Source organism: Phacochoerus africanus, chromosome 15 (genome assembly GCF_016906955.1).
Source record: "Phacochoerus africanus isolate WHEZ1 chromosome 15, ROS_Pafr_v1, whole genome shotgun sequence".
Lineage (NCBI taxonomy): Eukaryota > Metazoa > Chordata > Mammalia > Artiodactyla > Suidae > Phacochoerus > Phacochoerus africanus.
Genome location: NC_062558.1, coordinates 80,330,272 through 80,357,368, shown reverse-complemented (window position 1 = coordinate 80,357,368; position 27,097 = coordinate 80,330,272). Strand labels below are relative to the sequence as shown.

General features: G+C 41.5%; 1 protein-coding gene across 14 annotated transcripts in view; it reads left to right on the top strand.

The window, feature by feature from the left end:
• Positions 1–27,097, top strand: part of KCNMA1 (potassium calcium-activated channel subfamily M alpha 1) — a 754,541-nt gene that overhangs the window by 577,688 nt on the left and 149,756 nt on the right. For all 14 annotated transcript variants that reach the window (XM_047760135.1, XM_047760128.1, XM_047760127.1 and 11 more), the window contains exon 15: positions 12,373–12,482. In XM_047760135.1, the coding sequence (XP_047616091.1) occupies positions 12,373–12,482 (110 nt within the window). The remainder of the gene's footprint in view (positions 1–12,372; positions 12,483–27,097) is intronic.

The following is a 27,097-nucleotide window of genomic DNA, read 5'->3' as shown; positions in this document are numbered from 1 at the left end:
GCAATGGCGACTACACCATCATTGGGGTCACTGGATCAATGGACAGAGATGAAGTAGATAAATCTGGATCTCTGAAATATTGTTTAGACTAATTAACACAACAACCCAAACACTGGGATACCCATCTTGTGCTTAATTATCTACAAGCTTTCTCCATAACTGGAGCCAATATTTAGTGATACTCGGGAGTTCCTGTCGTGGCTCCATGGTTAATGAATCTGACTAGGAACCATAAGGTTGCGGGTTTGATCCCTGGCCTTGCTCAGTGGGTTAAGGATCCGGCGTTGACATGAGCTGTGATGTAGGCTGCAGACTCAGCTTGGATCCTGCTTTGCTGTGGCTCTGGCATAGGAGGGGCAGCTACAGCTCTGATTAGACCCCTAGCCTGGGAACCTCCCTATTCTGCAGGAGCGGCCATAGAAAAGGCGAAAAGAAAAAAAAAGACAAAAATAAAATTTAGTGATACTCATGGAAAGCATTCCTTTTCATCTCTAACTCAAATCCTTTGGGCCATGACTGCTTTTCTGGTCCTCAAAGGCGTGAAGGGGAATACCAGTTCCCTATTCTTCACTCTCTTTGGGAAGTACCTTCCCTACTCTAAGCTTGGTCCATGTTTGGGGAGCATCCTTGTAGTCTGGGAGCTTGTTAGAAATGCAGAATCTTGGACCCTACCCCAAGACCACAGAAACCCACATTTGACTAACATCCTTGGGTGATTCACATGCTCAGCAGAATTGGAGAAACACAGGACTCAGGTCCTTGGATGTGCCCACTGTTAAGAAATGGTCCTGTGTTAACATCTGTGAACATAGTGGCCTTCTCCCCGAACCGTCTAAAGTACTGAAGATTTTGCAAAAGCGTAGGTAATTCTCTAGTGGTCTGTTTCATCTAAAGCAAGCTCATGATTCCTATGCTGATTCAAATGCTTTTCTTTTTAAATCTTTCCTTTTCTCTTAATTATTAATAGCCAACAGTTGGTCTCTCTTTAAGAACTTAGGGAAGGGAAGTAATGGAATTGCTAAATACAGCCTTTGCTGGGCCCGGCCTATTTCCTGTGGAATTGTGGTTTGACCTACACTGGAGTCCAGAGAGTGCAGTGGAAGAGACAGAGGGCTAAGTCACATGGGGAGGACTGCATAATCATGAGATGGAGCAAAGGGGGCTCCTTTCTGCAGGGATGGTGGTGGGACCCCTCACTTGTAGGAGGGAGGACTTCCGTTGCTTTGGTGACAGATACACTCATTGCTGAGAGGCTGTTCTGTCCAAGTCAAGCCTCTCATATTTTTGATTTGGAATTTAGAAAACCTTAAGCCACTTGCTAAGTAGCCCAAGATGTGCTGGGATGACTAAATTTCTCAGAAACATATTGCTCAGTGAGAAGTGTTCTGGGAAGCTTAAAAACCAGCCAATGGCATATGTTCCCAAGGACATACCAAGAATGTAGAACTTTTTCAGCATTTGGAAGCAGAAATTGGTTCATTTTGTGGTCAACTCTAAAGGCTGTGATGTGATCAATGCTCACTTGCAATTGGATGCCTGGAAAAATTGTGCTTGTTTCTTTGTGTCTCTTTCTCCAGATCATTTTGCTTAGTTCAGTTCACCAGCTATTAATTGCTTAATTAATTAAGCACCTCTTGTAGACACCTCATAAGGTAGAATGCTGCTTGTTTTAGAAGATACAAAGTTGAATGCAGAAGGGAGGGGGTCATGTTCCAAATTCCAGTTTATTATAATTCTTATGAGATCTCGAAAGACTCAGATGCAGTGATGGTAGCTAATGATAAGTAACAAGTCTGGAGTGCTTAGTGCGAGCCAGGGAGTGTTCTAAGCATTCTTTTTTTTTTAATTTTTTCAAGTTTAATTTATATTTTGTATTAGATTATAGTCGATTTACAATGTTGTATTAGTTTCAAGTGTACAGCAAAGTTGCAAAGTTATACATGTACATATATCCATTCTTTTTCAGATTGTTTTCCCATGTAGATTATTATAGAACATTGAGTAGTGTTCTGTGTGCCATACAGTAGGTCCTTATTATATTTATCTGTTTTATATGTAGTAGGATGTATGTGCTGTCCCAGACTCCTAATTTGTCCCTCCCCCACATTTCCCCTTTGGTAACCACAGTTTGATTTTGAAATTTGTGGGCATTCTTTATCCATCATCTCATTTAGCCCTCCCAGGCTCCACAGAGGTGTCATGATTCATGTTCCCTAAATTAAGGCAAGGTAGTTCAAGAAGAGGAAGTGAGCAAAAGCCTCACAGATGAGGTACGTGTGATGGGAGCGTTATAGGAAGAATTGGATTTTGACAACTGAGAACAGCCACAGAGAGATCTATTTCTGACAGTAGGACCAATCAGGGAAACAAAGTGGCGGGGAGATCAGGAGAAGGAGTTTTTAGAACAGCATTGCTTGTCTCTATGAGCTGCTTCTTGAAATAAAGGATTCGGTGATTAGGTGTCATGTTTCACCTTCGGAGATTTAGAACTCACAGTAACATGTACAATACTCTAAGAGCTACACATAAAAAAATTTACCTAGGCGTTTTCCTGTCATGGCTCAGCAGTTAACGAACCCCACTAGTATCCATGAGGACGTGGGTTCGATCCCTGGCCCTGCTCAGTAGGTTAAGAATCCAGCATTGCCATGAGCTGTGGTGTAGGTCACAGATGCCACTCATATTCCATGTTGCTGTGACCGTGGCGTAGGCTGGCGGCTGCAGCTCTGATTCGACCCTTAGCCTGGGAACCTCCATGTGTCATGGGTGTGGCCCTAAAGAGACAAAAAAAAAATTACCTAGTTTGGTTTTGTTAAACCTGGTGCCTCCCAAAGTTGTTTCATTCATTTGTTCAACAAATATTGAGCTGCTGCTATGTCCCATGCACTGTTCCAGGCACTGGAGGTTCAGATGAATTTTTTGCTGCTTTCAAAGTAAGCTACATTTTAATGAGAGTACCCTTGAACTCCCTCTCCACTCTTTTATGTTTAGGGTGACACCTGTTAGTAAGTTCTGTCAAGCTTATTTTGGGAAATCTGAGTTGCGATTAATCCTACTTCACTGGAATTTGGGGGAAATTGTTGGAAGTAAGTTTTGTAAGATAGAATGGGACCAGCACAACTGCAAGTTCAGCCCATGGATGGGAGCTATGACCTATTGGCTACTCATCCACGAAGAGGTGAGCACAGAAAAAAAGAGGAAGTGCTTAGGAACTTTTTGAGCAATTTGACAGATTAATTTTTTATTTTTATTTTATAATGATTTTTATTTTTTCCATTATAGCTGGTTTACAGTGTTCTGTCAATTTTCTGCTGCATAGCAAGGTGACCCAGTTACACATACATGTATACTCCTTTTTTCTCACATTATCATTCTCCATCATAAGTGACTAGATATAGTTCCCAGTGCTATACAGCAGGTGTGTATGTGTGTCTATATATACACATACATACACATAAATAGACACACACACACAATGGAATACTATTCAACCATAAAAAAGAAGAAAATATTGCCATTTGCAGCAACATGGATGGAACCAGAGACTCTCATCCTGAGTGAAGTAAGTCAGAAAGAGAAAGATAAATACCATATGATACCACTTATATCTGGAATATAATATATGGCACAAATGAACCTTTCCACAGAAAAGAAAATCATGGACATGGAGAACAGACCTTTGATAGCCAAGAGGGAGGGAGTGGGATGGATTAGGAATTTGGGGTTAATAGATGCAAACTATTGCCTTTGGAATGGACAGATTAATTTTATATTGGATGGATCTAATGATAAAATTTTTGGACTTGGTACTTTGCCTGTCTTGTCTATTCTTTTTTTTATAATTCATTTCAGTTAGATTTTGCAGAAGCTTGAGTTTTCAAAACAATGGATATTAGAACTAAGACAATAAATAAAGATAAAACCCTGATCCTTCATCCCGAATAAGTTGAGAAGGTCTGTTCTGGAAAATCCTGCATGCCAGGGGACACATTGTCCTCATGTGGATTACTTGGCAGGCATCTGCTTGAGAACATTTACTTGCCCTACCCAGATTGGAGTTATTTTTAGTAGTATTTTAAGCACCTTATTATTTGAAGCATGAATGAGAATGTTTTAAACTGTTATCCAGATTTCAAAACCAGGGATTCTCACTGTGGCTCAGCAGATTAAGAATCTGATTAATATTTTTGAGGATGCAGTTTCGATCCCTGGCTTCGCTCAGTGGGTTAAGGATCTGGCATTGCTGTGGCTGTGGTGTAGGCTGGCAGCTGGAGCTCCAATTTGACCCCTAGCCTGGGAATTCCATATGCCATGGGTGCAGCCCCCCACCCCCGCCCAAAAATATTGCAAAACCAAAGCTCTCTATGGACAGATAGTGAATAGGTCCATCTTTAAAAAGGTCTGACTTCATTTGAGCATAAATCCCTTTCCTACATGGGAGAGGAAAAAATAGAGAAACCTACATATTGAAAAAATTACCGATTTCTTGCCACATAGGCAACACTTTCTTAAATAATTTCTAAATAACAATTCTTTTAAAAAGTTCTTATATCACACTTTTAGCTAGCCCCTCCTCTAACTTCACTCCCTGGGGCATTCTGTCTTTTCAGAAATAATCTGGACTGGGGGAGCACAGCAAGGAGGGAAATGCCTTAACTCTGTGGCCTGTGGTGCAGTGTGTTAATCTCTCTCTGAACACCTCTTGTGGGGTGATCTTTTCTGTTGATGCCTGATGGAAGAGATCTTATTTAATAGTCTGCCGCCCTCTAGTCTGGGAATAAGAGATTTGGCTCAAGTCCACCCACAAATTAATCTTTGGAGTTGTTTGTTTATCTGTGTCGTGCTGAAGCAACCAGTTATCTGGCATTCCATCAAATCTTAAATAATGTGTTTTAATTGATATTGTCTTGAAGCCTTTGGAAAAATCTGAGGTCCTTTCGTCCTCTTCTCACATTCTAGAAAATGCAATCTGGTAGGCCATAACTGTGGAATGCCAAATCGTTATGGGGTCCCTGAGATCCCATGCTGCTCTCGGAAGGGCAGCCGACCTGAGTCCACCTCCAGGAAGGACAGCGTTGATAGGCCATTTGGCACAGAGAAGGGAGATATTCTGAAAAGGTGCAAATCACCATTGGTTTCCCATCTATCCTGCTTCTTTCCTTTGGTTTTCACTTTATCACCAGTTTCCTCCACCTCCAGAAAGCTGTGCAATGGAGCATTCTCTGTTCTGGCACCTGTGTGGTCCTAAGCTTGCAAGACTCAATTGTCTTGTTGTTCAATTCTCTGAAATGATTTTAGGATTTGTAATTATATTGGACAGTGTTGAGGTGGGAAGGGAAGGATAAAGTGTCATATGCCCATTGGTAAAAACTGGAACAAGTCTGATATTTGGAACATAGAGGGAAATAAAGGAGGAGAGAGAGGTAGCTTATAGACATCTTTTTTAAAAAAAATCTTTTTATTGGTATTTCCCCAATAAAATTTTTTTCTAATCCATTCCAAAAGCAATAGTTTGCATCTATTAACCCAAAGTTTCCAATCCATCCCACTCCCTCCCCCTCTCCCTTGGCAACCACAAGTCTATTCTTCAAGTCCATGATTTTCTTTTCTGTGGAAAGGTTCATTTGTGCCATATATTATATTCCAGATATAAGTGGTATCATATGGTATTTGTCTTTCTCTTTCTGACTTACTTCACTCAGGATGAAAGTCTCTGGTTCCATCCATGTTGCTGCAAATGGCAATATTTTTCTTCTTTTTTATGGCTGAGTAGTATTCCATTGTGTGTATATAGCACATCTTCCTAATCTAGTCATCTGTCAATGGACATTTGGGTTGTTTCCTTGCCTTGGCTATTGTGAATAGTGCTGCAATGAACATGTGGGTGCACAGGTGATAGACTTCTTAACATTCAGTTGTCGTTAACATTGTTCCTTCCAGCAAGAAATGATTAGATGTGACATTGAACCTGATTTTTCCCAGTGGCAGAGGGATAGGGGTCAAGAGAGGGATCCTCTCATTTTAGTGACCAACCCACACACTCATCAGCCTAGAGCCCATCTATACTGACTCCATGTTTGTTATTGTAGTTGAGAGCTTGACACATTCTGTGGATGTTCTCTTTCTCTTTTTTGGTAGGAATAAATATATTTTTGTGGGATCTAAGGTACACTGGCCAATTCCTGTCACTGCACTCTCTTTTAAAGTGTCACATTCTCAAGGACAGTGACAATGTATTATGTAATTTTATGTACAAATATTCAGATGTGGCCAATTCTTTTTAATGAAGGACTTTTCTGATATTATGCATCCTTTAAAGGAAGAATATCAAAAATTTGGATAGATTTTTAAAAAAATCATAAATGCAATAAATACCTGCCAATATACCAGGTTTCTACTACCTGGGCAAGGCTGGTGTGTATTTTCCAGCTCACCTCTTCTTATTGCAGTCATTAACATAATGGTCATTGGTTTTCATAATTTCCTTTTCATTACTTTTGATGTGCACAGCATAACATATATTTGGATTAAAACAATGCACTTGTTTTCAATTAAATAAGGACTGGTATATGATAATGGTATATGGTAATCTTTTGAATTATTTACATGACTCCAGAGGTAGGAATGGAATTTTACAAAATTATTTGGCTGTAATCAAACACCGGTATTCAGACTCTTTGCTGGGAACAGAAATCACAGTGATCATAACACACCCCAGCTGGGATGGTTGATTTTTCACATTCACTGGGCTGTTAGCATTAGAGAAACACAGTTTCCCTCTAATCAGAGAAGGCATAAAATATAAAAGGTGTCATTACCGACCTGCCGTTAGTAACACATGCAGAATCTGGGATCAAGAAGGTGTAACTTGCCCCAGAGCCAAGCCTGATGTTTCCAGTTGAACAGTTCCTTTGATGGTGGAGCCTTTGCCCATGGATTGGTGTACAACCATTTACTTGAGGGGTTGACTAGACTGGTTGAAAAATTAGGTAATGAAGGACAGATAAATGAGACTGTGAGAAGTGTGGATGAGCTAGCCCCACGGCTTGGTTCTCTGTTCTCGCTGAAGATCTGTGAGTGTTTGATGACTAAGGACCTGGAGCACATCACCTGCTCATCTTTGCTAGATGCTCTTCTGAAGCAGCTGGGGTTGGATGTGACAACCACAGGAGAAATTGCTGCCTCAGGAAATGCTTTGCCTTTGACAGATTGCTCAATAGCTGGCAGATTAATTTTGGCAACTTTCCCTAAGTCGTTTTGGTCCCATTCCTTCATTTTTCTGCTGGGAAGTGTGTATTCACATTACAGTTAAAAATATGTTGACAACACAAATGTGCAGAACAGCATGTACTATTTTAGGAAAGAAGTTGTAGGCTGGGATGGTTTCATTTTATAGAATGAAATGATGGAGTTCCCACTGTGGTGCAGTGGGTTAAGGATCTGGTGTTGCTGCAGATGCAGCTGTGGTGTAGGTTGTAGCCCTGGATCAGATTCGATTCCTGGCCCAGAAACTTACATGTGCCGCAGGTGTGGCCGAAAAAGGAAAAAACAAAGATTAGAAATGAATAATGCCAGAGTTCCCATCATGGCGCAGTAGTTAACGAATCCAACTGGGAGCCGTGAGGTTGCGGGTTCGGTCCCTGCCCTTGCTCAGTGGGTTAACGATCCGGCGTTGCCGTGAGCTGTGGTGTAGGCTGCAGACGCGGCTTGGATCCTGCATTGCTGTGGCTCTGGCGTAGGCCGGTGGCTATAGCTCCGATTCAACCCCTAGCCTGGGAACCTCCTTATGCCATGGGAGTGGCCCAAAGAAATGGCAAAAAGACAAAAAAAAAAAAAAAAGAAGAAATGAATAATTCCATCATACTCTGAGAGGAGGTCTGAACTCTCCTTCCAGCTCAACTTTAAATTGATGCTACTTCTCACTGACTTCTCACAAAGTCGTGGACTCCAGGGTTAAGATATTGTGTCCTTAAAGAGCTTCTGTTCTGGCATTTCCCTTTTAGGTGCTTATATTCAGCAAAATCTCCCTGCACACCCCCCTCCAAAAAAAATCTAGAACCATCACTTGTATATATCTACCCTGTTATTCTCTAGCAAGAGATATTATGGTGGGTGGTTAACAGCTTGAATTTTTCCTCCTGTTTGTATAGCTGTTCAGCTTTGTGACCTTCAGTGGGTTACCTAACCTCTCTGTGCATCTGTTTTTATCATATATTAAAGGAGAATGGGAATGATAGTCGCTTGCTCTACCTTCTCTAGATCTCTTTGTTCACTGTTATTGAACAGTGTCAAGTGTTTTAAACTCAACATATTTTACACTAATTTTTCCTTTTCTAAGAATACATTTCATTACTGCTGACCAAAATAAGAGGAACGTGCACTTTTGCTTTTTTCAAAATGAGTCAAAGATGCCATGCTTGAGACTTAAGGTCAACTTGTATGATAAGCGGTAATTGAAGCCCTTGCCTTGGGATAAAGATTGACATTTTGATGTTTGAGTTTGTGATTTTACAGTGTCACAAGGCTGGGTGCTGGCTCCCTGACCTTCCTGATGTGATTGGCCCTTTCCTGTCATTGTTCTGTCACCAGTTACCATTCTTGCCCTTAAAGGGTCTAAGTGTTCATTATAATTACTGGTTTTTCTTATGTTGTGTGTGTTGTCTTTTTTAATTGTGGTAAAATACATATAACATAAAATCTATCATTTTGAGTGGGGTTTTTTTGGTGGGAATCTTTATCAGAAACTGAAAAACGTGTTGACTTATCAATAAGGAAATTGTGTTACAAATGTGTACATCTTAAAGGGTTATAATAATGAATTTGAACTCCTCAGCTTTCAGACAGTTCATTCAATGCTATTCCATCTTGTACTGTCGATACAAGAGAACCTGTACTTGTACTGAGAACCTGCATATGTACATGGAAGAGGCATTTTGCTTTCCAGAAAAGTTCTGTACATCTTTTCTTATTTTTTGACTTTTAGCCTTCAAACATTTCAGGTCAGCCACAAAAGCAAACTTCCAGGAAAAGAAATGTGGAAAAAATCAACAGAAGTCAGATGGCTATATCTTGGCCATGTATATCTGATGCTTTTTTCTGGCAAAGATAAAAATATGAGAACATGAGTAACAATTTAAATAAAATTCAATCAGTAAATAGAATGGCTCCTATGATACAGAATATGCTCAAAAATATTTGTGGAAGAAATGCATCAATGAAACAGTTTATCCTCAGTTCAAAAGAAACAAGAATAATTTGTTATTATCCCACAAAGAATTTGTTCCTACTTAAATTTTAAAAGTTTAATGATGAAACTACAGTAAAATTTGGTCTCAAGAAGTAGTTTCATTAGGCATAGAGGCATGAAAATACCAAGTACAACTAAAAGAACCAAATTAAAACCACATTGAGGAACAGCACCAACAATCAATAAAAATTGATAGGATTTCATATTTTCATTATTTTTGAAAATCAAGTGGAATATTTAAATTAGCAACATAAGCAGCATTTTGTAAAATAAATGTCTCTGTCCAAAGAATGGGCTGAAATTCTTGTACTTCAAGGAACGTATTTGCCCATAGCATTCTATTCTGGGAGTTCCCACTCTGGCACAGTAGGTTACGAATCTGTCTGCAGTGGCTGGGATCCCTGTGGAGATGAGGGTTTGATCCCTGGGCCTGTACAGTGGATTAAAGTATCTGGCGTTGCTGCAGCTGTAGTTTGGATTTAATTCCCCAGCCCAGTGGGTGTGACCATTAAAAAAACAAAAAAAAAAAACAAAAAACTCTGAGGATTTATAATTGCCAATCACTTAGATAATAACCTATTTACCAATGGTTATAATACAGTGCCCAAAATATATATTTCAAACTATTTGCTAATGCAGACCAAGCTTCTTCAAAGTAGTTAGAATTAATGACTTTTGCTTAAGAAATCAAGAATATCTTTTACTTGAAAAAAAATATTGAAATCTTATAATTGGGGGAAACATAAAAGCTTGTGTTTGGCTCAACACATAGAAGTTTTTTTTTTTTTTTTGTCTTTTTGCCTTTTCTAGGGCTGCTCCCGCAGCATATGGGCAAATGGAGGTTCCCGGGCTAGGGGTCTAATGGGCACTGTAGCCACCAGCCTGCATCAGGGCCACAGCTATGTGAGATCCGAGCTGCGTCTGCGACCTACACCACAGCTCATGACAATGCCGGATCCTTAACCCACTGAGCAAGGCCAGGGATTGAACCCGCAACCTCATGGTTCCTAGTCAGATTCATTAGCCACTGAGCTATGACAGGAACTCCAGAAGTTAATTTTTAAAATCATAAAGTTTAGTGATAGAAAAGTCCAGCCCTGTATTTTGTTTTAAGATGTCGCTCTGGGGAAGAGGAATTGGTAGATGAGCAGTATTGCACGGCACAGGTCTAAGCTGTGGGAGTAGGTTAGAAGAAGCTCAAACTAATGATGTTAACACACAAAATCTAATCGCCCAGACTGAGCACAAAGCAGACGAATTGCATAGAAGCAGGGAGTGCTCATTTCATTTCTAAAATAAGCCTGGCTTTTGTATTCCAACACGCCACCTAGTAGATGGTTAGCATGCATTTCCCACTAGTTCCCAGTCTGTTTCAACTTCAAGCATTGTATTTCCCCCAGTTAACTGACTATTGAGCCTAAGCAAGATACCCGTGACTTCAGTACCTGCACAGGACAGTGTTAGGAGCTGGGAAGCTCCCATTCCTCCTCCCCTTTATCCAACCTTCAGTAGAAGAGAATTTGAGAGGCAGCAGCTTACAGCTACCCCAGGACACACAGCCTGCCTGCCTTGGGAATCTGTGACATCCCCAGGCTCCCAGAAGGGCTCAATGTTCTCATTGTTATTCACGTTCTACTTTTTAAAGATTGATTCCAAGATAAAATCCTTCTAGAAATGCCCAACATGAAGAGGGCTGTTGAGAAAACCAGTTGAACTTGATTAATTAGAAAAAAGTTTTAAAATGAAGTTTGAGTTAGGACCTCTCTGAAACTAATTTTACTTTTTGTGATATTCAAGATGGGGTTGGAAAAATTTCCTCTTTTCCCCCCAGTGTATTATTTTATGTTATATATATGCTCCTTGCAAAAGCCTTTAGATAATACAGAAATCCATAGAGAAAAAGTGCCATTCTTCATCTCAAATAACAACTATTACTGTTTTGATATAAAGCTTTCTAGATTTTTATATAGCTTTATGAACAGTCACATAATTCCAGGGCATTTTAAAAAGTAGGATTGGACTGGGAGTTCCCATTATGGCTCAGCAGAAACTAATCCAACTAGTATCCATGAGGATGTGGGGTTTGATTCCTGGCCTCACTCAGTGGGTTGGGGATCCGGCTTTGGTGTAAGCTGTAGTGTGGGTTCCCATGTTGCTATGGCTGTGATGTAGGCTGGCAGCTGTAGCTCTGATTGGATCCCTAGCCTGGGAACTTCCATAGGGTGCAGCCCTAAAAAGCAAAAAAGAAAAAATAGGATTGGACTGTATATACTATTTAGTAATGTAATGGGCCTTTTATGTAGTTTCTCTATGTGAAAAGGTATACATTTTCATCATAATTTTTTTTTAATTTATTTTTTTATTTTATTTTATTTTATTTTTGTCGTTGTTGTTGTTGCTATTTCTTGGGCCGCACCCGCGGCATATGGAGGTTCCCAGGCCAGGGGTTGAATCGGAGCTGTAGCCACCGGCCTACGCCAGAGCCACAGCAACGCGGGATCCTAGCCGCGTCTGCAACCTACACCACAGCTCACGGCAATGCCGGACCGTTAACCCACTGAGCAAGGGCAGGGACCGAACCCGCAACCTCATGGTTCCTAGTCGGATTCGTTAACCACTGCGCCACAACGGGAACTCCCATTTTCATCATAATTTTTAATTGCTTCTCTGTACTCCATGGTAGAAACCTACCATTTGTGGTTACTTCTAATTTTTCAGAGTGGAAGGATGTTCTTGTGTATATATGTGTATACTTGCCTACTTGATTTCTTTTCTATGAATACTTAGAATTGTTGTGGAAAAAAGTATGTGTGTAGATTTTGGTAACAATTTAAAAATTGCTCTCAAAACATTGTATCAATTTTGAGTGAGTTCCTATGCCTCCACAGTCTTGGAAATCATACAGGTTTGAGAAGAAGTGGCACTTAGAGGAGACACCCATCTTTTCTGAGTTTGTGGTCATAGAAAGCTTCACACGGCTGTATGGTTGTGTTTGTGGTTGTTGAAGATGCTAACCATCACATAGCCAATGCATTCATTTGTCTGCCCAATGGTATCACCCCATTTTCCTTTTCCCAGCCTGTGGTCCTATGTTAAACCCTCCTCCTGTGCTCTTCTCCCCTTAGATTGAGGAAGACACGTGGCAGAAATACTACTTGGAAGGAGTCTCAAATGAAATGTACACAGAATATCTCTCCAGTGCCTTCGTGGGTCTGTCCTTCCCTACTGTTTGTGAGTAAGTGACCACTAACCATATGCTCTTTGACTTTCAGGGACATTGAAGGTGACCCTGGCAGGAAAGACACCCCACCTATGGCCAGCACAGTGGGGGTACTTGGCAGTTACCAAGTGCCTTGTGATCAGTCTTCGGCAGTGAAGGGGAAGGTGGGGGGTGGTTATATGGCCCCTGCCTTGGGGATTTCTACTGATTCTCCTCTCCCTCCGGTCCTGAGAATCTCAGGCTGGAACCCATCACTTGCACTAAAACATGAACTGCAGTTTTCCTGTGTGTCTTCGATTATGCCCCTGTGATGCAGGCACACTTATGAAGGGAGGCATGAACCCAGGCCTCTGATGTTCCCAGGGCAAAAACAGATCTTGCCAGTCCCTTGATGAAAGAGATTTTAATCTCTCTTTCAGTCAAGTCAGATCACAAAGACATCAGAGAAGCCACTGTTCAAAGTGCTTTTCACTATTTTCTGAGGAAATGTGGAACCCAATGTACAGAGAGAAGCCTTGAAATAGTCCTCAGCAATTTCTCTTCAACACAGATAACTGTCATGTTATGAGAGTAGAAAGGCTTAGCATCTCCTTGTACTGGCTCAGCAAGATGAATCTGAGCAAAGGGTAGCCCCAGCCTGCATGTTTTCTCAAGATAGAACAAGTGATCACCTCAGACAAAGACCTCAGGAGCTCCAGGTGTTCCAGACCCCAAGAAACTGCCACTGGGATGAGGCTTCCGATTTCCCACTTAGAAGCTCAGCTGTTGAGTGTGAGCCAAATAGGGCCTTTGTCCCCTAGGGAAACACAGACTCCCTGGGAATGCTGAAATAGCAAGCCCCATCCATTGTCACTGTAGCAAGGAGTTTGATAAACTCACTGATGAAAACCAGGAGGAATCTGGGAGCCCACTGGACTGAGGAAGGAGAGCTATTCCCTTGTGCTATTAGCCTGCAAACCAAACCCGCCTTCTGGAAAGGGCAGCCCCAAAGAGGACAGTCCTGGAGGCTCCCAGGGCTCCTCTGCCTCATGGTTTTCTGTTCTATCCCCAGCAGAGAGGGCACAGAGTGCCTGGCTTGGTGTTTACCAGTCAGTGACCTCTGTCCTTGAGCCCAGCAGATACCACCTGCCTGTCTCTGGGCCCAGACACTAAGCAATCTGAAACAGTTGGAGTGTTTACTGAAATTCCTCACCCTGTCTCCAAGCGAAAGTTTAAATGCTAAATGGACTGGAAAAGTGAATAGGTAATTGATTCCGAAGGAGTTATTTTCTGAAAATGGATGCCCTGGTATAACTCCCATGTGTTCCTTTCCTGGAGACCTGCTGCTTTTTCTGCCATAGAAAGGAGTTAGCCACTCAGAGGCACCCAGTCCTGAGACACTGAGTCTATCCCAGGGGCTGTTCACTGTCATGGAGCTCAGCCTGCTTAGGATAGAAAAACCCATGAGAATTCAGGACTTAGCAGCTGGTTCTATAAAAAGGCCATTGAGGCCTCTTATATCTAATGTAGGGGTGGTCTGAGAACATGACAGAACTGCCAGCGCCTGGAGGGGTGCTGTGGCCCTGCGGGGACTAGCAGGGGAGGATGCAAAGCCCCATTCTTTGACTGTCGAGGCTCCCTGGCTTGACTGGTGTCAACATGAGTGCTGCCTTGCAAGTTCCTTCCCCTGTGCCTTCCAGCCCCCTCTCCTTGCTTTCCACTGCCTCTCTTATTTTGCTTCTGGGGACCAAGTCCATTCATTTTAAGAGCGTTGACCTGGAGGGTTAGGCTTGCTCCCTCTAGAAGTTGCAGCTGGGATACCAATGGGGTCAGTGTGACTCACATGTTTGTCCTACACAGTGTTTAATTTCTTACAGGTTAGTTACCAGTGTTTCCAAATGCTTCTTTTCCACATACATACTAGATTCCCAACCTCTTTTAAACATCTGATGAACCGACACAATGCTAAATACCAAATGCTAACTGGCTCCAGTTTGGTGCAAGAATGGGGTTAGTGAAGGTCCTCCCCTGCCTGGCATCATTTTTTTGGGGAATATAGTTGCAATATTGTGTTAGTTTCAGGTGTACAGCAAAGTGATTCAGTTATACATACACTCATTCTTTTGCAGAGTCTTTCCCCATATAGGTTATTACAGAATATTGAGTAGCATTCCTTGTGCTGTAGAGCAGGTCCTTGTTGGTTATCTATTTTAAACCAGGCCAGATTTGCATTAGCATGAGAGGCCTGGACCCATTGACTCATGAGTTTGCCAAATATGGCCCATTGAGTGCGTGAAACTTCCTCTGCCCTTTGAAGCAGGCTCAACCACTGCACCAGTCTGTAAATATTTTCCTTGATAGATGTTCATGTTTACAACATGTCCCAAGAAGAAGAAAAGCCCTCAGACATACCTTGCTGTCAGAGAATTTAGTATTTGTTTGGTACAGCTTCTGAGAATACAAAAAAAAAAAAAAACCCTACAAAAAAACTTCTGATGTGAGTGAAAATGTGTTCAACTTACTGCTATTATTCGTTTAACACAATGATACAGCTGAGGTAGAAATAATCAATAAAGAAAGGACATTTAATGAGATTTAGGAACATCCCAAAACATTGAAGCTCTCCTCAAGCATTTGATTATCTGGAGGCTTAATTATCTGTGTTTTCTACTTTAAATTAAAGAAAAGCCATAACTCAAAGTTACCAGCAGTTTAATGATAACACTCTTCAATTCAGGTTAATTAAAGCACAGCCGTAATTAGAGTGTAGTGTTGTATATCACTGGGCTGGCGCATAAGTATTTTCATTACAGTAAGAATTGGCTATTCAATTTCAAGATGACATAAAGGACGCCAAAATATATTTTAAGCTGGTTCATGTAGAAGAAAAAGAATTGGGGAATATTCTGGGTATAATAAAGCACAGATAAAATATACAGATTTTCAGAGCAGTTTCTGTAATTATGCACGGCATTAAAACAATATGCAGCCAATAACGTCTTGAAGCATGAAAAGAAATAAATTTGCTCTTCCCTGGGGCTGGCAGAATGCCCCTTGCAGGGTAGGATCACCACACCGAAAAGCCTGGAGTTATCCTCAGAAGCTCTGAGAGTCATTCAGAGAAAAGATAAGGGGGCAGGATTAATGGGCGAAATTTGAGGTTGGTTTATCAAGAGAACAGAATGTGGGGGGAAGGGAGGGGGAAGGAGGCCCCCAAGGCAAGCTTTTTTTTTTTTTGAAGTAATAATTTTAAGTGGAGAGATGCTTTCTTCCACTCAGGTGAGATTTGCATCGGCTTCTCTGCACCAGCCTCTGGCTTCATGTGTGTATCACCAGAAGACACAGCTTTGTCCCCAAACAGTAACTAAAGTAGACAAAATGCAGTGTCAATTCTAAGTATTTCACTTTTATCTTCTCATGGAATCTGCACAACGATCCTGTGGCATTTATATGAGTATCCCCATCCCTTGTTTATCAAGGAGGACACTGAGATCAGAAAACATAGGTGTCTCCTTCCATAGCCACCAAGCAGACAAGTTGCAGGACCAGGATTCTGATGCTGGGGCTTCGTGAAGTTGGAAACAGCTTTGGGGGAATGGCGAGCAGAAGCCTGGCCAATTAAGAATCTCCTGGGGGACTTTGAGGTGCAGTGGAAATGAATCCTGCTAGGAACCATGAGGTTGTAGGTTCGATCCCTGGCCTTGCTCGGTGGGTTTAGGATCCTGTGTTGCCATGAGCTGTGGTGTAGGTCACAGACTAGGCTTGGATCTGGCGTGGCTGTGGCTGTGGTGTAGGCTGGCAGCCACAGCTCTGATTAGACCCCTGGCCTGGGAACCTCCATATGCTGTGGGGGTGGCGCTAAAAAGACAAAAGACAAAAAAAAAAAAAAAGAAAAAAATGAATCTTCTGAGGACCTTATTAAATGGAGAGGATTTTAATATTTAGGGCAAGTTCCCCTGAAGTTGTGATTTTTTGCAAGTAAGGTGATTTTGATTCAACGTCTCATGGCTGGAACCCCCACTAACCCTGTTAGAGGCTGGAGGAACCTTTTATTCCCATTTTGGGCTCAGTCACTGGAATGTTTCTTTCTTTCTTTCTTTTTTTTTTTTTTTTGGTCTTTTTAGGGCTGCACCCATGGCATATGGAGGTTCCCAGGCTAGGGGTCATATTGTAGCTGAAGCTGCTGGCCTACACCACAGCCACAGCGACATGGGATCCAAGCAGCATCTGTGACCTACACCACAGTGTATGGCACACCAGATCCTGAAGCCACTGAGTGAGGCCAGGGATCGAACCTGTATCCTCAGGGTTGCTAGTCGGGTTTGTTAACCACTGAGCCATGACGGGAACTCCCTGGAATGTTTCTTTCTGATTGGAGCCAAATCACAGAATTGTTGGTGGACCATGTCTTATCAGCTAATGTCGAAATTGGGGCCTTTAAATCAGCTATACTTTAATAACAACAACAACAAAAAGATTAAAAAAAAAAGATTGGGGCATTTGTGTGAGCTTCCTCTTCATCACTCCTTCTTCACAAAGCGTTTTCTGCAGTCTCCAGGGATGTGGGAGTGAGTCTGCTCTCCCTGCTCCCCACACCTCATCTAAGTCAGAGTAGGAAAAAGACAGGGGGTTCTGAGCCCTTTCCTGCTCTTGGCCAGGTTTCCACTGGGGTCATAAAAGCAGTTTCAGGAAGTTCCCTTTGTGACTAAGCGGTTAACGAAAGGACGAGTATCCATGAAGATTTGGGTTTGATCCCTGGCCTCGCTCAGTGGGTAAAGGATATGGCATTGCCATGAGCTGTGGTGTAGGTCGCAGATGCGGCTCGTATCCTGCCTTGTTGTGGCTGTGGTGTAGGCCAGTGGCTATAGCTCCGAATGGACCCCTAGCCTGGGAACTTCCATATACCGCAGGTACAGCCCTAAAAGGCAAAAATTAAAATAAAATAAAAATATAAAAAAATGAAATCAGTTTCAGGCTGAGGGAAACAGATAAGCACCAGATAAGCACTCCTGCTTTTGAGTGGTTCAGTGGAGAAGGACAGTTCAGGATGCAACGGGCCAAAATGCCTCTTGGGCTTGATGGACATCGTGGTGGGTGCATCCTGGACCTTCCCTAGACTGCCCTTAGGTGTGCCTTTTAAGGACTGGCAGCTCCTGAGCATCTTCTCTTGGTTTTGCATAGCTGGCTTGCCCCTGGGTCTGCGCGACAGTGAGATCCAGGCAAAGGAGCTTTAGGATCTGAAAGAGAGGGTGCCATCCATTGTTCTCCAAACATCAGAAAACCACCTATTCCCCTGTCCCTCCCGCTCCCTGTCTTCCTCACCGGGGGACTTTGGAGTATGCAGATGGCCAGCACCAAGCCTGCAGGAAGCAAGGGGCTGGGGTATGAGGCCATGTTTGCCACTAAGGGGTCCTGCGGAGTATGAGCTATAGAGTCACAAAGGCCTGGGGTCAAACCTCCAGATCCTCCACTTGCTGGAAATGTGATTTGGGACAAGATGTTTGGTGTCTGCCTACCACCTTCTTTTGATAGTTACCCGCTGCCTAAACCTAGGCTTGGCGCTCACTCCCCGTTTCCTCATCTCTGAGATCATTATGATAGAACTTATGTCTCAGTACCAGCTAATGTCCTTTTCCTCTCTTCCTCGTCTCTTCCCTCCCTCTTCTGTTCTGCCCACTGAGTGAAAGGGAGAAATAGACCATGGCATTTCCAGGTTTTATTTAGTCTTACCCTTTAGAAAGTTCTGTCATCAGTCACCAGCCAGTTAATAGGCAAGACAGTTAATGAGCTTGGGATATTTGTGCCAGTGTGCCAGGCATAGTGTCATCTCTAGAGGAACCTGCAATTAGATTTGATCAAATATGGCTCATTAAAAGATTCATAATTCGTACTTTCAAATGCAGAGAAAAGGATTCTGTTTCCCTACCATGGCTGCCTTTTGAGAGTTTGCAATTTGGTAAAGGAAAATAATACTCATCCTCAGGGACAGATGGGCACCCATTGATGAGTGTCTGATGGATACGCACAACTGGGGGCTAGCTGCTGACAGCCACAGGGAGAGGGAGCTCCCTGTAGGCTGGGGGTGACCAGGAGAGGCTTCCTGGAAGAGATGGCACTTGAGCTGTGCCTTGCATGGAGGGAGGTTGGATTTAGAGAGGGTCTAGAGGGAAGAAGACATCCTATGTGGGAGGGAATCTGGAGGCTGGGGGCCACCGGGTACCACTCAGAGCTCTCTCAACACCCAGGTCCCCTAGATTTTCCGAGAGCAAACTGATTTCCCCCTTAGGTGAAAGGAGGAGACAAATCAGAGTTCTTTTGACATGTGATGTTTTCAGGGGGAAACAGTGATAGTGTTTTTATCATGGGAAGTAAATACCCCCTGCCTCCAGGTAGGAAAGTGAGGGCAGAGCACAGAGGTAGGGAAGGAGGAGCAGAAGAAATCACTGGTTCAAAGGTTTGGCTACTGCAGAAACACTGCGTTCCAAGTCCCGAATCTCTTGGTGAGCATATTAGTCATTCATCACTTGCAAAATATAAAAGCTTAATTGTATCAGGTTTTACAGCTCAGAGGGGATTAGAACAAAAGATGTATTTAAAAGCATGTGTGTCTCTCTGTGTCCCCATCAGCTGATGGAACAGTTAAAATTCAGATTTGATGTGGAATATTTAATGGGTAACTTGAGGAACTCTGACCAGATCGTCACTGGGCTAAAGGGCAGGGGTTCTGCCCTCCAGCCCAGGTGCAAGCCTGGATGCTTCTATGCTGGTTTAGACAGTGTGGGGCCTGGGGAATTGGGGTGGGGGGACATTGTAATGAGGATGGAGCATATATGAAACGCAGACAGGAATACAGTTCATGATTATTTCTGCGGCAGGGACCCAGAAGGTGACCAGTAATCCTTCTACATGCTAGTGAATAAACTGATGACTGTAGTCTCTACTGAGGCCCTTAATTGAAGGCAACAGAGGCAGTGGGAGGTCTAGAATTCTTTATAGGAGGGGTCCCGGAGGCAATCCAGTAGAAATTCTGGGGCTTAACTTGATGCTGGGTACACATAGCAAACACATTTTACATTTTGCATTTCTGATTAATCATAGTAGCAAACCTTTCTAAAATACATTTATTGCCATTTTAGACAAACAATTGTCTGTATCAAAGAATGTAATCACATTTAAATTCAAGTGTCTTAGATGTGCTGGTGGAGACATTGTGTGTGTGGTTGTGTGTGTGTGTGTGTGTGTGTATGTGTGTGTGTGTTTGAGGGTGGAGCTGTTCTAAAGCCTTCTCTCTTCACCTCTGTTGAAACTGTTGGGAAACCTGAACTGCTATTTTCATGAGCAGTTTAAATCACTTCCGTTTTCCTGGTGCTGGGTCTTGCAAATCCCACTGTTTCAAATTTTCTTTAACTAGATGTTTTCATTTCGAGAGCGTCTCATCTTAAATCAAAGTTCCTAAATGTGAGCCTTTTTTCATTCTAGCCCCTGGATCCTAAAGATCTGGTTTCCCAATGCACAGTGTTTACATCCACATCTACTCTATTTCCATGTGTCAGCCCGATATTCCCAGGGTCTCTCTGGATAACTGAAGAGAGGTTGGCACTTCCAGGTGGAGCTGGGTTTGGAGGTCATAGTGAAAGCTGCCTCTTCCGTCCTCACCCACTTCACTCCTGGGTGAGTCATCTTTAGCAACCCCTCAAACCACATCTTTGCATACCCTTCCCGAGTCCATTAGAAGGTGCAAACTCTATGACAGGTTTCTATGCTTAATTCACACCAGCAAGCAATCTTTCTAGTCAAGGGGGCTGATTTAATGGCAAGAACAATTTATTTCCCCTTGGGTAGGTGGAAACAGTTGGACTCTAATTCTTAAGAGCCTTTGTTCAGGAACATCTGGGTTGAAACTACTGTAGTTAACAGATGATGTTGGCAGTAAAAAAAAAAAAAAAAAAGGCTTTGTATAATGCCATTGTCAGATTTGGTAGACCTCTGCTTAATAATTATCAAGAAAGCAATCTAACTTGTTATTACAACAGTTTTATTGTAGATTGCTGGTTTAAGACCTTTTTGTGACAAGTGGCATTTTTTTTTTCTTGGGAAAAAAAAAGTCATTTCTATTCCCCTGTAATTATTTTTGCAACCAGTGGCAACTTCTTGCCTTGGACACATTGGGACATTTTATTTTAGAAACCAAGGATTAAATTCTCACCAACTTATGGCTGATTTCATCCTGTTTATCACATCATGAAAGCGATCTTGCTTCTTTCTTCTCTCCTACCTCACACTAAGCCTCCTTTCTCGTCCCACCCCCATTCTGTGTGTGCTTAGATTAGCCGAAAGAATGATTCTAAGAATTGGATGAGCAAAACCCATTTTGCTTTCCCCCCAAAAAAGTATCAAACGATGCAAATAAATATTTAATCTCAGGACATCAATTCTGAGTAGTCTGAAGGCCATCCTTTGTAACAGGGTCTGTGGAGGGTTCTGAGGAGAAATTGCTGCCTGTATCTTAGCTTTGTACTTACCTTGGGTCATAGAAATGAAGGCAACCATTGGATTCCCAGAGCCTATCACTGCTATTGTTTCCTCCTATGTCCTTCTTTGCCTCTCTGTCTGCTTCTAACTAGCAAGTTAAAAAGCTTCTTGCTTCATGAATCTATCCTCACTTCCAGGCCTTCTCTGCCTAAATTAGGCTTTCCTAGTTAACCGCTTGATCTGTTTTGGATCATTCCAGAGACCCATGGGATTCTGATCCACATTCTTTCATACATTTATTTAATCGACACTTACTGCAAGTTTATTCTTTGCACTTTGCAAAATGCCAGGGAAACAAAGCATCTGTTCTGCACTGAAGAAGCTCAGTTTGGAGGGCAGAGACAAGTGAACAGGTGATTACCACACCCACTGCCCCATTTATTCACTGTGGTCTGCTCTTCCCCCTGGACCCACAACAGAGGCTGTGCCTCAGCTGCAGCCTTAAGCCCAGCACCCTAGTGAATTGACATTCACCAATTCTCTGTGGCAAAAACTAATGAAAAACTGTGATTTTTAAGTAGGGAGAGATGAGTGCTCTTTCCAGTGTAAATCGTAAATTACTCAAGATTTATATTTTGCAAATATCCAGAGTATACTCATTAGAGCTGGGATTAATAGCTCAGATGCCTATGGGGATAGGCAATTAGCAACAAAGAATTAGAGTGAAGAGGTCTGAGACTACTGGGAGTGGTGGGGACTGTGGCACATTGGAGAATACATGTCCCATTCTGAGGGGTGAGGGTAAACAATAAAATTTAATTTTATGGGAGTGTAGTTGACTTGAAGCTCCAGTCCCTTGTAGCCGATGGAATGTGGCTCCAGTATGACCATATCTGATTTACCAAGGAAAGCTGAAAAGCTGTTTTTTATATGAAATTACCTATTTGTATCTAATTCTGGTTTGTTTTTTTTAAAACACTATACTGACCAAACAGAACATGTCTGTATGTTGGGCTTCCGGCAATCACTTCATTTCCATTGCTTTTATAAGAAGCATCTGTATAACACACTACACTAAGACTTGATTTTCACTTTTGACATTTCCACATGTAAGTTGTTTAACCTTGAACAAGTTGCTTGATTGCCACTTTTGGTTTTTATACATAAAGTCCATTTGACCTTGAACAAGTCAGTTTTCCTTTTTTGGACCTCAGTTTGTCATCTAAAAAGGCTGGGCCAGCCAATTTTAAATTGTCTCAGCCTGAAAAACTATGGTTGTGGCACTGTTTTGCATATACAGGCAGACCTCATTTCATTGCACCTGGCTTTATCACACTCTGCAAATAATTTTTTTTTACTTTTAATTTTTTAATTTTTAATTTTTATTTTTTTACAAATTGAGGGTTTATGGTAACATTGCATCGAACAGGTCTATTGGTGCCATTTTTTCCCATAGTATTTGCTCACCTTGTGTCTCTGTGTCACATTTTGGCAATTTTCATAGAATTTCAAGCCTTTCCATTATTATTATATCTTATGTTGATCTGTGATCAGTGGTCTTTGATGTTACTATAGTAATTCATTTTTAAATTTAAATTATTTAAAATTTAATGAGGGGAGTATAGTTGACTTACAATGTTGCTTCACTTTCAGGTGTACAACAACGTGAATCAGTTATACATACGTCTATATCCATTCTTCTTTCCTATATAGGTTATTGCAGATTATTGAATAGATTTTCCTGTGCTTGGTCCTTGTTGATTGTCTATTTTTATGTACAGTAGTATGTATACGTTGTTCCTGTTCTCCTTATTCCTCTGCATCATGGTTTTGCTTATGGTAATCTGTGAGTTTGTTTCTGTTTTATAAATAAGTTCTTTTGTGTTATTTTTATTCAATTTTACATATAAGTGATATCATATGATATTTGTCTTTCTCTACCTGACTTACTTCACTTCATATGGTAATCTCTAGGTCCACCCCTGTTGCTATAAAGGATTATTTTGTTCTTTTTTTATGGCTGAGTAATTGTCCATGGTGTATATGTACTATATCTTCTTTATCCATTCATCTGTTGATAGACATTTAGTTTGCTATCATGTCTTGGCTATTGTAAATGGTGCTGCAGTGAACATTAGGGTGCATATATCTTTTTGAATTATTGTTTTCTCCAAATATATACCCAGGAATGGACTTGCTGGATCATATGGTAGTTCTATTTTTAGTTTTTGAAGGAACCTCCATACTGTTCTCCATAGTGGTTGTAGTAATTTACATTTCCACCAACAGTGTAGGAGAGTTCCCTTTTCTCCACACCCTCTCCAGCACTTATAGTCTGTAGATATTTTCTCTTTTTATGGCTGCACGTGTAGCATATGGAAGTTCCTAGGCACTCTCAGCTGCAGCTGCCGGCATATGCCACAACCATGACAACAGTAACATTAGATCCAAGCCGCTTCTGTGACCTATGTGACAGCTTGTGGCAATGCCAGAGCCTTAACCCTCTGAGCAAGGCAAAGGGTCAAACTTGCATCTTCATGGATACTATGTCAGGTTCTTAAACGACTGAGCCACCATGGAAATTCCCTATTTTGTAGACTTTTTGAAGATGGCCATTCTGATGGTGTGAGATGATACCTTATTGTAGTTTTGATTTGCATTTTTCTAATAATTAATGATGTTGAGCATCTTTTCATGTGCTTTTTGGCCATCTGTCTGTCTTTGGAGAAATGCCTATGTATATCTTCTGCTCAATTTTTGATTGGATTATTATTATTTTTTTAATATAAAGCTGCATGAAATGTTTGTATGTTTTGGAGATCCCAAGTTGGTTGCTTCATTTGCAAAGATTTTCTCCCATTCTGTGGGTTGTCTTTTCATTTTTTTTAATGGTTTCCTTTGCTGTGCAAAAACTTTTAAGTTTAATTAGATCCCATTTACTCTAGGAGGTGGATCAAGAAAGATACTGCTGCGATTTATGTCAGAGTGTTCTGCCTATGATTACTCTAGGAGTTTTTATAGTAGCTGGCCTTACATTAGGTCTTTAATCCGTTTTGTGTTTATTTTTATGTATAGTGTTAGCGAATGTCCTAATTTCATTCTTTTACATGTAGCTGTCCAGTTTTCCCAGCACCACTTATTGAAGAGACTATATTTCCTCCTTTATATGTGCTTACCTCCTTAATTATAAATTAGTTTGTTTTTTAATCTTTTTCTTTAATCTGGGGACTATGGAGGTTCCCAGGCTAGGTGGTCAAATTGGAGCTGTAGCTGCCAGCCTACGCCACAACCACAGAAACACAGGATCTGAGCTGTATCTGTGATCTGCACCACAGCTCATGGCAGCACCTGATCCTTAACCTACTGAGTGAGGCCAGGGATCGAACCTGCATCCTCATAGATACTAGATAGATTCATTTCCACAAACCACAATGGGAACTCCATAAATTAGTTGACCATAGGTGCTTGGGTTTATTCCTGGGCTTTCTATCCTGTTCCATTGATTTATATTTCTAGTGTTGTGCTATTTCCATACTGTTTTAATGACAATAGCTTTTTAATATAGTCTGAAGTCTGGGGCTTGATTCCTCTAGCTCCATTTTCCTTTCTCAAGATTGCTTTGGCTATTGTCTGTTCTAGCTCTGCGCTATCATAATTGTTTTGATATCTTTAAGCAATAAAGTAGTCTTAAAAATTAAGGTATATACATTGTTTTTTAGACATAATGCTATTTCACACTCAATAGACTATGCTATAGTATAAACATAACTTTTATATACAATAGAAAACTGAAAATTTTGTGTGATTTGCTTTATTGGGATATCTGCTTTATTGTGGTCATCTGGAACTAAACCCACAATATCTCCAAGGTCTACCCATAATCACTGTTTATGTCATTCTGTCTGTCTTTTTTTAGTCCCTTTTGCCAGTGAACAATGACTTATCTTAGGTCAAAGTTTCTTCAGAAGAGGCCTTTGTAAGGCTGTGTATAGGATTCAGGTCTGCCGGTCTACCCCGTGCAGGCAAGGAATATGCACAAGACCATGTAGAGTTTATTGACTTTTCTGAGTTGGAAAGCTCATTTCTTTTTATATCTATGTGGTAAATGGTATAGTGGTAGCTAGGAAAACATAATTCACCCTTACTATGAACTTTTCTTTCCTTCTCACCAATAGGATCAGGTCATTGAGCAATAAGCATCACTTTGCTGTATGGCAGAAATTGGCACAACATTGTAAATCAACTAGACTTTAATAATTTTTTTTATAAAAGGAAAAAAAGAAAGATCCTTAATTCTATGAAACAGCAGAATCCCAGAGTGGCCATTGTTCATAGGGTTTCAGCAAAATGGTCTCTCCATGATAGGTGCTAAGTTAAGATCAGCCTTCTCCTTGTTGGCACTTAGTTGCTATTTACATTAGAAAGTGGTTACTTAATTTGGTAGTTTGTTTCAACAAATATTGCATAAGCCATCTGATATTTTAAACAATTTAAGCTCCGGAAGTAACAGCCCCATAAAGGGTACGTGTTAGCTGTGCTCTATGGAACATAAATTAAGAGAAGCTTTTCCAGCTATAGTTGGATGTGTGGGTTGGTGTCTCAGCAAACTGCATAATCAGCACAAAGCCCAGGTCATTAGAGTCTGCTGGCAGGAATCAGAAAACCTGCAAATCACCGGGAGAGACCAAAAAACCCTGGATGAAAGTGGTCCTTTGAAATCAGACTGTCTGTTGAAAGTGATATGGGGGCCATGACCTCCCAGGAGGAATAAACAATTGGTCTTCATTGCCACTGGAGAGTTAGAGGTCTTCCCCAGCACCTTCCTCATCAGCAACACATCCCCAGGTCTAGCACATCTGATTATGTCACTTCTCTGTTTAGCGCCAACTCCAAACCTCCTATTTCACTTAGAATAAGCTGCAGATTCCTTGCTGTGGCTGGCAAAGTCTCTGTGATCTTTTTCCCACTTCGCTCCCTGTCCCAATCACCATCACACTTGACCTTGCTCAGTGAGCTGCAGCCTTGCTGGCCTTAATACTGGTCCTCAAATACCCTGACTTCCTTCCCACCCCAGGGCCCTTGTACTTGCTGCTTCCACTCCCTAGAAAGTTCTTTCCCCAGATCCCCTCCTGCCCACTTCTTCTCATCATGCTCTAGTGCTCTGTGGCCCAGTGCTGCTTTTTCAGGATGGTCCTCCTGGACCTTGGCAGATAACACACCTTCCCAGTTACTTTGTATCCTCTTAGGTGTTTTATTTTCTGCACAGTAGTTATACTCATCTGGGAATTTATTATGTAATCACTGGCATATTTGCTTATTGTATATCTCCCCCAATATAAAATGGGCTTCGATGTTGGATATCCAGCCAGGCACTAACTAGCTGGGGACCCTGGGCAAGTCACATGGACTTTCTTGGCCTTAGTTTTATCCCTGTAAAATAGAGATACCAATCAAAGTCTGAATGACTGGGGTAATATCTCCCCCTTAGGGATATTGTGGGAATGAAATGAGAACACCAAGGCTCTGACCTGTGACCCAGCACCCCTCTCCACCCCATTACGGTGCTGGAGCTGAATAACCATTAGCTCATTTCTCAATCTATCAATCGACCAGTGTTTTACTATCCAGAAGCTCTGAAAACATAAGCAATTTTAGAAACTCGTGGTACATAATATATATATATATGTATGTTTATCTGAGCTCTATTTCTATGAGTTTATAAATACATTTTCACCTAACTTTATCAGATTGTTTACCAATTTGTACCTATATAATATATTGATCTCATGCCTTAAAATATTCTTCAGAAAGTCACTTTGGGAGTTCCTGTGTTAGTTCAGTGGGAACAAATCCAACTAGTAGCCATGAGGATGTGAGTTCTATCCCTGGCCCTATTCAGTGGGTTAAGGATTGGCATTGCCATGAACTGAAGTATAGGTCACAGGCATGCTTGGATCCTGCATTGCTATGGCTGTGGCATAGGCAGGCAGCTCTAGCTCCAAGTTGACCCCTGGCCTGGAAACTTCCATATGCCACACCTTAGGGCCATAAAATAAAATAAAATGTCCACTTTGAATGCTAATACTACATTGTACCCTACTTTATCTAACGATTGCCTTTTTATTGGACATTTAGGTAAATTTCAGTTTTTTTACTCTGTATCAATATTATTTCCTTGA